This window comes from Chroicocephalus ridibundus, chromosome 1 (genome assembly GCF_963924245.1).
Source record: "Chroicocephalus ridibundus chromosome 1, bChrRid1.1, whole genome shotgun sequence".
In the NCBI taxonomy this organism is placed as follows: domain Eukaryota; kingdom Metazoa; phylum Chordata; class Aves; order Charadriiformes; family Laridae; genus Chroicocephalus; species Chroicocephalus ridibundus.
The window spans coordinates 17,295,112-17,307,721 of record NC_086284.1 but is presented as its reverse complement, the minus strand read 5'-3'; the positions used below and the strand labels follow the sequence as shown (position 1 = coordinate 17,307,721).

Sequence of the window (12,610 nt, the reverse complement as noted above, 5' to 3'; positions counted from 1 at the left end):
TATCTAAAAAAATGTTAGCACAGAAACAAATACATTGTTTCACATGGTTTAGCACTAGCTCTTTTCTTTTGCTGGAATAGAATGTTTTTCTTTCTCTTGCATTTTCATCTGAGGATTCATTTTCAGTTTGTCTTTCTTCTGCGGAGAAAAGTTATTGGTGGACAGTTGCTCATTTTACGATGCGCAAAGATAGGACAGAATAGGGTTATAAAGACAGCTGAATACAGCATCTGAGTAGAATAATCACCTCAGATTTGTTTGCTGTATCAGATGGCTACCTCAGAGTGATACTGATCTAGAAATTGGTGAAAATTTAAAAGGTTTGGTGTTGATGACTGTTACATTTGGAGGTCCGCATCCACAGTATTCCATGAAGGAAGTATCAATGATATTGGTACTTCTGCACTTTGTCCATGCTTTTTTGATCCATTTTGTTGCTCTCAGAATAATACTCTTTTTTTGTTGTTTTCATGCTTTCACGTTAGGTACTGCTAAGAAACTAAAATACAGAAATGAATAGAGGATGATATGATTGATAGTACAATAATTTAAGCAGTTCATACTGTCTGCTAGTTATTTTGGAATTTTGTAAATGGTGAGTTTCACTCTTCAACAGGCCAAATAAATTACTATATTTAAATAGTAACACATGGTTATTTGAAAGTTAGCATAAAATGAAGGGGTCAAATTTTAATGGTTCAAGTATACATTTTTGAATCCTCTGTTATTTTTGAAATTTATACACAACTAATTTTGTCATGTTAAAAACCATAGCATTAACCCTGTTTTTCTCTTGCCTACAGGGCAGCACAACTATTTATGTGCTGGAAGAAATGACTGCATAGTCGATAAAATCCGTAGGAAGAACTGTCCTGCGTGTCGCTTGAGGAAGTGCTGTCAAGCCGGTATGGTCCTGGGAGGTGAGCTGCTTTTCAAGTCTGAGTCAGAAAAATAGGCAGTCAAGGACACTACCTTCAATCTGTCGAGTTCAAACAGCATTACTTTGACACTGTAAAGGAAAGAACCACATTAAAATGTTATTTTTTGAAGAATGACCTGACGTTTTAAAATTGCTCATAATTTTTCTTTATTGAGTCTATAAATCCTGAAACAAAAATACCTTCCTGTAGGAATCTGTCTCTGCTACTGCGTACCCATATACTCATTTTCTTGCAAGGGCAGGAATTGTGTCTTTTGTGTGTATTTATTAATAATTTTGATCAGAAAGTTTGATTTAGGTAAAAAATGAAGAAGCAAATTGAGATTGACACTAAAATCAGGAATCAGTACTATCCCCTTCTGTTTTGTGATGCGCTCTTCATCATTGCTTCGAGTACATGTCAACAAAATTATATCCTTCCGTTCCACAGAAGAGGGCCAGGCAGTCATTGCAGCAACACTACAGACTTGGCATACTAGATGCTGGGAATTTCCATCTTTATATTAGTTCTCGCCGTAACAGATTTGCATTCTTTATGCAAAATTAATCAAAATGGAGCACTATGCCTTTGAAAGCCTGCAGGGAGAAAATGGTATAGGATCAGGTAGAGTTATAGCAAGTTTTGCCTTGCTAATATACAGGAGTGATACATATTTTTCCTGTATTTTTTTCATATTTTTCGTGAGAACTTTAGGTATACAAAGTTTTGGATCAGCACAAAGCTTGAAATATACATGGCTAAGACTGTAAGAAAATGGCTGTATGAAGATGATAGAAAGAATGTGTTCTCAAAGGGAATTTAAAAAAAAAAGGAAGGAGAAAAACCTGATTTCTTTCTTTCTTTCTAAAATAATTTGGTTTTGTGAATCAAACATCTGCCTCTCTGCATTTTATGTATTATTTTTCAGGAAGAACTGGCATTTTTAGTAAGAACTGGCATTATATACTGTGCGTAATTTCATTATCTTGCCATTCAGTGCTCATTCATAAGTTACAACGTGTGTGTAGTTGTCAGACTGACATTTTGATTGCACAGCTGTAGGCTTTCAGCTCCGGTAATACTGTATGGAGTTGGAGTATTCTGCACACGTGGCCATTGTGTCATTCTTACCTTTCATACTGATACAAATCAGTAGTTCCCAACCAGTGAGGAGTGCTGGCTGGCTCTTGGTACTTCATCTTCCGTAAGCGACAGTGCTGCAGCTCCAGGGAACAGCCGGTGGGATGAGAGGAAGGAGAGGCGGTGCTGCGGTATGGACCATGTTCTGTCTTGTACCCCTGAGCCTCCCTAGACCTTCAGTGCTGCGTTTCTGGTGAGTCGTCTTCTCCAAACTGCATCCCTCTCACCCCGCAGCACTGGAGATAGAGGAACGAGAGCCATCAATCTAAGTGGTGTTACTGTCTCTCATCCTTCCTGCACCGCCTCTCAGTAAATAAATGGAGCTGACAAGCATGTTGGTGGCACTGGACTGGGGCAAAAGGGACGAAAGCAAGAGAACTTGGCCTTTGGATCCTTCTCAGAGAGAAGCGGTGATTTAGAGCTGGGATAGGAGTGCATTAGAGAAACAATATTACTATAAAGGCAGACTTTTCACCCTGAACCTGAAGGATTGTTTGCCCAGGTGACAGAAAAGTCCTCAGGGTCTGGAAGGGGAGAAAGCGAAGGAGGCAGGGGTCCAGAGTGGGCTGTGGAAAATGTGTGGTAAGAATGGAGCCTCAGGAAAGGAGGAAGAGACAGATATAATGTCTGTCTTGTAAAGTTTGGGACAACTTGTAAGGTTGTCCTGTAAGGTTTTACCAACTTGATCTGTGAAAGATGTCCCTGCCTGTGGCAGAGGGGTGGACTAGATGATCTTTAAAGGTCCCTTCCAACCCACCCCATGCCATGATTCTAACTGGTGTAAATTAATACAGATAAAACTTCATTCCCGTCTGTGAGTTGTGCACAGCCAAGAGTTTGATGATGATCTAACCTGAATTTTCATGTATGATAGCCCAGATGACGCCAATAACTAAACCCCAAGTATTTTAACGTCACAAGCAGCACTGTTTCAACAAGCAGAAGAGTGGGTGATGACTTTCTAGCATCAGCCAATACTTTTGCTTCAGCATTGTTTCGCACAGTAATTCTATATAGAAGTAGCCAGGAGGCTTGATATCATTCTACATTTTGCATACATTTAGGGATACTAGTTTTCCTGGTGTTTTTTAATTTATACATTTTGCTCTAGGTGTAGGTAAAAAGTCGGACGTTTTTGCTGGCAATATTTATGAGATGGTATGTCCTCAACAGCGTGTCTTCGTAGAGGATGTTACGTCCTCATACTTGAAACCAAAACCTGAGGATAAAGATGCTCTGACTCTTAGTTCTTTACCGTCATGTATGAAGAGAGTAAAAACTTGCTCTTTCTCTTTGGATCACCTTTATTTTCAGCTAGTACTAAACAGATTTGTATTTAAAGCTAGGTTGTTCTGTCTAGCCATTTTGTTGTGGTGTTTAGCCCTTTTCTAAATATACCTCATCAAAGCTGCCTTCCATTTTTTGAGGAGGATGTTCCTCTAGTTCTCAGAGGGGCATGAAATCTCATCAGATCTCTGCCCTGATATCCTCACCTACCCCATCTTCTGGAAAGAATTGACCTGGTAGCAAATAGGAAGAAGAAGAAACCATTAAAGCAATGGGAAAAAGGACTTATCAAATGGAGGCAGGACTGTGGCATAGCTGGGTGTTTTTTAGCTGCATCAGGTTGAGTGTAGTATTTCAGGTGCTCTTAGTGATGTTGACAGTTCTGGGGGGATTAGGAAGCTAATTATTCTACGCAGATTGAAATGGAGCGCTTAATACTGAAAGGGGAAGAAAAGACAAATGTAGGCCAAAAAAAAAGAGGAAAACTAGAGTGAGACTATATTATTTGTAAATGAGGATTTAAAATCCAAAACAACAAAAAGACTCAAGATAGACTGTTTAACCATAATGCTCTTTTACTGTTACTGTCATCTTTGTCACTTTTGCTCTTCTGCCATTTCTTATACTTCCTTTATTGTATCACACGAGCAATATTTCCTACCCGTGACTTGCCGTCCCGATAACACACTATGGTTCATATATGGGATACTACTGAGCTTGGATAATTTTCCCCAGGACATAAGTGTCCATAAGCAAATTTCCAATTCATGAAACAAATTACGTACTTAGAAACATCCTTGAATATTTTTAACAAATCAGAATCGTCAATACTTTAAATCTTTTCCCATGTTTACAGCCTATTATATTTTAAAATTGGTTTTGTGCATTTTCTGGTTTCTGCTGTTCTGAACTTATGCAGATATACTTTTGTTCTTTTACTCCTGCTACGTAGTTTCTTAATGCTAGCCTTCAGTTACTAAACACAGACCTCCAATATTGCTTAATCAAGGTGAGAAAGACTAAGATTTTACAGGATGTTAACTATAACATTCTAAAGATTCTTATTACAGTAATTAAATTAAACTCACTGCTGGGAGAAGTACACTTATCTTCCACTGAATGTTACGGAGCGGCAACCATATAGATAAAGAATAATATTACGTTACAGTGACAACGGTTCCATTTTTCGACCCTAATTTCAAAGCAGTTAAATGACCCTGAATTGCTTTAAAATAAATTGTAGTCAGTTTTAAGTAAATTATAGGAAAGCAACAAATAGCTTCAGTAACTGATTTCACTATACGGACTGTTTCTTCTTTCTTAATATTTACATAGAAAGTATCAATGAAAACATATATTTCCTAATTCCTTAGTTATCATTCTGTGCAGGAGTGTTAGTTGTCTTTGAGTTTTATTGTGTCATAACTGTAGAGGTTAATCTCTCCCCTTTCTAATCAACTACCTAATAGGACAGCAGGCAGTTGTGTCAGGTCCTGGAATAAACAAATACCCGGCTTTTTTATTTCCTATCAGTGAATCTCATTTTCCCAGACTGACTCTTACAGATTCCTTGTTCTGCTGTGTTGCTAAATTATCATTTTCTTCATTGTTTTAAGTCAGTTTACAGTCCACATTGCAATGATTACATGGAGACAAATTTGACTTAATTTTCCAGGTAATGTTTTCTGAGGTAGCATCAAAGGGTTTATTAAAATCAAGATGTATTACTTCTGCTTTGCTGCTTTGTTCCTTTATTTTGTATACGCCCTCCTAAGGTGTACACAGCTTGTTCTCCTGCACAAAAAGTAAGAGCATAGTGACCTTAAAGTCAGAGCCACAGTGTTCTGTCAAGAATAATAAATCATTGACATTTTTCACCTGATTACAGGATATGGAGAAGGATAGTGAGATGTTAGACTTTTACTAGAAACCTGGCCATTTTAATATGAAATGTCTACTATCAGTAACGTCTGATTGGCAGTATGGTTCTGTGGATTAAAATACAGAATTCTGTATTTAGGAGAAAATTGTAATATATTTGATGATGAGATTAGGTAGATTTTATTTTTTTAAATTTCTTTATGTTTTCTAGGTACATGTAGTACACAAACACTATACATATGCTATTTATGTAATCGAAGGTAAGGGAACTGTGAGTACTAAGAAACTGCCTGAGCGGTTGGCTATCTTAAAACAAATTAATGAAAATGTTACGAGGAAAAGGTGTGCCGTCTAATATGCGCAGACAGGTTTTTTATTATTAAGATGAATAGTTGCCAAAGCAGATTAGTATTCTTTACACATTATAGGACTAAGTGGAGACATTTGTTTATCTTACAGCAGGAAATTATCTGGATTTTTTTTTTTAAGCAGCAATTGAAAATCTAAGCTATTGTCACATCTCTGTTGTTTTCCATATGTCCTTAAGAGTTTGCATTAATTTGACATGGTCATAGATGGGAAAGTTTACTGTGAGTTATTGGTAGTCACCTCTCCAGTAGATAGCTAACAAGTGGAGTTGCTTTACTGGTGGCTGTTAAGCAACATAATTAGAAATAAACACATAAGCAATTCTGCAAGCCAATGTGACATTAATTCTGATACATTTAATCACTTGGAAACATGGGTACTTATTAACTACTAACATTTCCATGTGATAAGCAATCTGTTTGGTTTCTTTCTTTACTTGTTCTCTGAACTGTAAAAGTATCTGAAGCCATTATTTCAGAAAATACCCGAAATCGTTATTTATGAACTATCAAATGCATTGTTCCTTCTGTTTTCCTTCATGCCTAAACAATAGTTAGTGGGAAGTTCCCAGCATGTTTAGGACTATGTATAGCTTTGTTATGATAGAAATTGGCCCTGGGTTTCTAGTCATAATGTATTGTCTATTCTTTTGGGGTGGTTTTTTTTAGTTCAGCTGTAACATAAAGTGTAAGTTTGTGTTTTGTTCTTTACTAAGGAGTCACTAATTAGAAATATTTGTATGTTTACCACAAGTGATAAAATGAGCATAAGATTGTTGGGGCACTTGATACTAAGCTAATTAAACTCACAGTTAAGTTCGTGGGAGTATGACTCCTGACTTCATTGGATAATGAGTGTTATGAAGAGCCCATCACTCATATTTATACTATCAATAAAGTGCGTTTCTTGAAATTTTGTTTAGTATACTCCCTTTGGATTTTAAATACTTTTTAAATTTAAAATGAAGTTTTGCACTTTTGTATACAGCTTACTTTTTTGTATGTGAAATTTATAAACATGAATATTTATGATGGGATAAAACAAATTTTTTTGTTTTTTTTTTTTTGAAAAGCAGATACTGGCTTTTTAGATTGTGTTCATCTGCTCAATCCCGTCTGCCTCTCAAACAAGGGGATTGATTCTGCCTCCAGTTATGCCAGTGTACATCAAGAATAATTAATTAAAGTAACAGAATTTGTTCTGTAAAAAATATTTAGAAATAACATTAGAAATCCTTCCATGTTTGCTTGAAGTTATACTACCTGTGTATTAATGAATGTTTTGAAAAGGACAATTTAATTCTCTAAAGTGTGCATCCTAGGTCTTCCAAAATGGAGACACTGGATTTTCATAAAACTTGCTATTTTCCGTGATAAAGGAGCACCTGAAGAAAGTGGAATAGGTGCGTTCCTAAGTAAGGCCATTTTTGTCAAACCTTTCTGGCTTAGTGTGTAGATTGGAAAACAGGGACTTTCCAAGGAGGAAAGTAATAGGTGAGTCTGAGTCCGTCAGCATCTCTCGATTCATTCTATAAACAGATGAGAAAGGATTCAGAGCATGTGCTGAAGATGGGGTGTGCTTCCCTGCCCCAGTGTCCGAGGGCCTCTTTGGTGCATTCTGACAGCACGGCACTACTTTTAACTAAAAAAGAAGGCAGTAAGAGATGGAGAAGTCTTTGTCTCCTTCCTTTAGGATGTGATAAGTTCCCTTGTCTAATCTTTCACTTGTAAATAAAAGTAACATTTTTCAAAAAACAATTTGATATGCGTGTTATAAACTGGACTTTAATTCAACAAAATAGATGTATAATGCTATGCTTTATTACTTTTCGCCTTTTAGAATCATAGAATCATTTAGGTTGGAAAAGACCCTTGGGATCATCGAGTCCAACCATCAACTCCACTTTACAAAGTTCTCCCTTACACCATATCCCCTAACACCACATCTAAACGAGTCTTAAACACATCCAGGGATGGTGACTCCACCACCTCCCTGGGCAGCCTATTCCAGTGTCTGACCACTCTTCCTGTGAAGAATTTTGTCCCAATGTCCAGCCTAAACCTACCCTGCTGCAGCTTGAACCCATTCCCTCTTGTTCTATCACTAATTACGTGTGAGAAGAGACCAGCACCAACCTCTCTCCAGCCTCCTTTCAAGCAGTTGTAGAGAGTGATGACGTCTCCCCTCAGCCTCCTCTTCCTCAAACTAAACAGTCCCAGCTCCTTCAATCGCTCCTCATAAGATTTATTGTCCATGCCCTTCACCAGCTCTGTTGCCCTCCTCTGCACTCGCTCCAGCACCTCGATATCTCTCTCATATTGAGGTGCCCAGAACTGGACACAATACTCAAGGTGTGGCCTCACCAGTGCTGAGTACAGGGGGACAATCACCTCCCTCCTTCTGCTGGTCACACTATTTCTAATACAAGCCAGGATGGCATTGGCCCTCTTGGCCACCTGGGCACACTGCTGGCTCATGTTTTTAGTAGAGTTGTTTTTGCATATTGCCATTTTATGATGCAGTTTCTCAGTGGTTCAGCAATTTGATAGGCACAGGTTTTATTTTCATCCAGTGAAATTTGGTGGATCTCTTTTTCTATTATTGTTAAAGCATGCAACATCTCAACAAGTAAAAATATTTATGTGATTTCTGCATTTTCTTGGAGCAGAACCTTCTCCTTATTGTTTTCTTTACGGTTGAAGCATGTAAATTTTTTATTTTTCTTTGTTGGCAGCATGATTTACCCTTTGTTTGCAGTTACATTGCATCTCTCTTACTGTCCCACTGTGATCTAAATTGGACCATAAATACCAGTATCTTTATTGCATTTTTTACTTGTTATGACACCCTTTTTTCACTAAGCAAAACTCGTTTGGCAAAACTGAGGAATTTAATGATCCAACAGGGTTTTCATCACCTTTGAGGTTCTATTCATAGTGCGTGTGTTCCGTGCAGCCACCTCTACATGGATTTACCTTTTTAGTGAACTATGTAATATGGTAGGATGTTACTGAGGATGATGTTGTCTTTCAGCCTTTGAGGGCTTGATTTTCTGTGTCTGTATGGTGCACCTCTAGACTGTCTCCATGAAAGAAATTTGAAGAGTTGCTGTCTAGAGCTCCGTATGTTTGCCATACCAGATGTAGTATCCATGCTTATTTTGGGAAGGCAGTTCGACTGTTATTTTTTTTTAGTTAGTGTTCTTCAAAGGACTGTGGTAGGGAAATAAGAATTGCAAATACTGAGAAAGAGAAATTATTCTCTATAAAGTGAAGAGTTTTGTAAGTGTTGACATGTGGTTCTACAGTATTTGTTGGCTCTTCACTCATCCCCTGAATTCTATTTTCTTTCTGGTAAACAGGAGGAAAATATTACATTACAGATCATTAAAAGAGAATTCATCCGTGAGAGCTGAAATGCCTTTATGGAACTGGAGGAAAGGAATTTCTCAGTGTAGTAATTAGTTACTAGCATTTTTGGTTTTGAATATTAGGGAGAAGAAAGAAGAAGTATCCTTAATTAACATTGAGTAGAAACTGGATTGTAGAGCCAGCTGGCTCAGCTGTCGGCATATGATAGAACAGTGGGAACTGAACCAGTAAACACTTTATGAGGTTACTGTAACCTAGAATTCATGGCAATAATTTAAATGGGTGGGTGCCATTCATCTCTTAGTGAAGAGAGGAGGATACAGAGGGAGAAACTCTTAAGAATTTTCCATGATTATTTCTTAATTATATAAACAGTCAAAAATAGAAAAAAATATTCAGAAAACAGTTCTACTTTCCTTGTGTAGATTAAAAGTGTAATCCAGCACTACTGGAAAATGTGAACGTTTCTGGTTAATTCTTTTTAACAGATCAACAATTTTCTTTTTCAGGTCGAAAATTTAAAAAGTTTAACAAAATTAAGGTAGTGAGAACATTAGATGTCGCGCTCCAGCAGCCAGCAACTCTTCAAGATGAAAGCCAATCCCTAACCCAAAGGCTGTCCTTTTCTCCAAATCAAGAAATACAGTTTGTTCCCCCAATGATAAGTGTTCTGCGAGGCATTGAGCCAGAAGTCGTCTATGCTGGTTATGACAATACAAAACCCGAAACACCAAGTTCCTTGCTGACGAGTCTAAATCATCTTTGTGAGAGGCAACTTCTTTGTGTAGTCAAGTGGTCTAAATTGCTACCAGGTAATAGCACTTCTTACATGTACTGAATTCTAGTTAAGCAAATATGTCATAGGATGAGCAGTCAAAAGATAATACTATTCTCTGCCTGTTAATTAATTCTTAACAAATTCTAAAATTATTAACCTTCCACTTCATCAGATAACATACGCGTCAATCAAAGACGTTTTAATAGGAGGGCACTCTTAAAGGAATGTATCTGCATATCTAGACTCACTCCAAAAAACAACAGAAGCCCAGAGAGTTCCTGTACGTGATTGTTATAGCAGCCTTTCCACCCTAACCCCTCCTACTCTATTATTCATTCTTTTGATTTGAAAAAAAATACTTATATTTCTGCATATTCTTTATTCTTATTCTTATTAAAACAAATTTTTGAAAGCAACAGAAAAAAATAGTACCGGTTAGGACTAAGCAGCTTGCAAATAGACTGGTAATGAGAAGTAACTGAATGTATGAAGAGAAAAAAAATCCAGTGTACGTATGTACATGCGCTGTATGGTCATAGGGGCCTGATCCTGGGGTGGATCAAAATCAACATATTGACCAGAAAACCTGGAAATATGGTTTAATGTAAGCTCAATTTGACACTTCACTGCTGCAGGAAAGGCTAGTCCCTATCCCTGCTTTTCCCCATTGCAGCTTGTACTTCTCAGACGGCTTGGTTGAACTGATTCATCTCATTAAGTGGGAAGAAAACAAACCTTTTTTTTAACCCTCTGTAGCTTTCTGATGGCATCATGAGCTGAACCAGTTCATTGATGGGTGGCATGAGTGCCAGAGCTTGCTTGAAGGAGGAGGTAACAGGAGCAGGTAATGAAGAAGAGGACCACTGCTTTCAGTGGCAGGAAGCTGTTAGATTGACTCAGATACTTCATAGCAATCTTTAAAGTTATCAAAGAGCAAAAGTTATCAAAGGCAAACACACAACTGAATACTCTTTAGTTAAATGCAAGAAAGATACTAATATATGGATGTTTATTGTATCTCTTGTTAAGAACGCTGAAGTCCAAGCTATCTGTATGAAATAAGAGTTGTTTAAAGTGATCATGTTACAAACTTTCATATTTTTACCAAAGGACAATGAGATGCATTCCTATTTGATGAAATAGTCACTTCTGACTGCTAAAGTTAATTCTGGTTTGATCATTTCAAAATACTGGATCAGAACAAAAAGACAAGAGGTTAACTGTCAAAGTGAGACAGACAGTTATACAAATTTCACAAACTGCTGAGAGCTACGTTGCCAAAAGCACTTCTCTTTCTAGGTGTTCACAGTTTTATAGCTCAAAGTTGTAATTTCAGAACACTTACTCAACCCTTGTCTAAATGAGAATTATGAAGTATTTTAACTTTTAATTTCATTTCCAGGATTTCGGAATTTACATATTGATGATCAGATAACCCTCATCCAGTATTCCTGGATGAGTCTAATGGTTTTTGCAATGGGATGGAGATCATACAAACATGTCAGTGGTCAAATGCTATATTTTGCACCAGATCTGATTCTAAATGAGTAAGTAGACTCTGCTGTTGCATAATATGAATGACATTTTGAACTTACTTGTGTCAATGAGAATGGGACTTCATTGAGGCAAGATTTCATTCATTACTTGTTCTGTTTCAAAATTAGCAGCAGAGGAAAGTCCTCTGATCATATTAAAGTTCAGTAACTTTGGGAAGGGTTTTATGGGAATCCCAAATATTCTGTTGATGTGGCCAAATGAAAGGAGTTCAAATAGTATTTTGTAATTATATATAATTATATATGTAATTGTAATTTATATTTATATAATATATATGTGTTTATATATAATAATAAAAAAAGAATATGCCATCAGAAGATTTACCTGAATTGATCTGAGTAAGAAGTGAGTTAATGTTTGTTTAGTAACTGAAACTAAGTAGGATTTTCTTTGGTCGTTGTTGTTGGGGCTTTTTTGCAAATAGTTTGTATATAGTTTAAAATACTCAGTTTTGACACTTTCTGATAAAACTCTGCTCTTCTAAAGTACATTTCTTGTTAGAAGATTGTAATAATTTAACAAGAACGAATTTTAATATCAAGTGTAAAATATGTGAGGCTGCTCTTTTCTGGTTGGAGGAGAAGAGTGTTGGCTTAGATTTTCCTTCACTCTGATGGTGAATTCAGATAATCTTCATGTCAGCCTTTGTCAACTTTTCAGCTCTGCAAATTAATATTATCAGAGATGTAATTTCAGATACATGTGAATAATACATGGGAAGTGTCCAGGAACAGTAAAACATAATTTAATCTCCATATTTATTTTTCCTTAATACATTTTTCTTATTTTTTTTTCAAAAGCTTAACTACTGAGAAGTGAGATGAAAGTTAAACAGGTTTTCTTGTAAGACATGTCTGTTTAAGGATTAAGAGGTGGATTTGCAGAAGATCTAGGCACCTGAATTTAAAATCTATAGACATGCAGGTTCTTGCCGGCGAAGTTCTCTATAGAAATCTGTGGAGCTGGCCTTGTAGCTCCTGACCTTTTCTCTTCCAGATGACTGTAAATCACTGTGAGGTTACAGAGTAACGAATTCTTTCCTCTCCCATGTGTATTAATTATGCTGTACAAATTTAAATACTTTGAAAGGATGAGATTGAGAGAATTTCTGACTGTATTCTGTCCCAGCATAGCCTGTGATATATCTCTTGGTAACATTCAGAAGAAACACAGAGATGGCTTTAGGCAGTAATGTCATGTCTTGGGGTATTACCCTGTATGTGGACCACTGCTGCCACCTTGTGAAGAAGGTTTTCTTCAAGAATAGGGTTGAGATTTATGAACAGTGATTATAATCCCTCAGAGAC

General features: G+C 36.8%; 1 protein-coding gene across 1 annotated transcript in view; it reads left to right on the top strand.

Annotated features, from left to right (window-relative positions):
- Positions 1–12,610, top strand: part of PGR (progesterone receptor) — a 42,238-nt gene that overhangs the window by 15,592 nt on the left and 14,036 nt on the right. Inside the window, exons 3-5 of the mRNA XM_063329851.1 lie at positions 804–920; positions 9,478–9,780; positions 11,149–11,293. Coding sequence (XP_063185921.1) covers positions 804–920; positions 9,478–9,780; positions 11,149–11,293 — 565 coding nt within the window. The remainder of the gene's footprint in view (positions 1–803; positions 921–9,477; positions 9,781–11,148; positions 11,294–12,610) is intronic.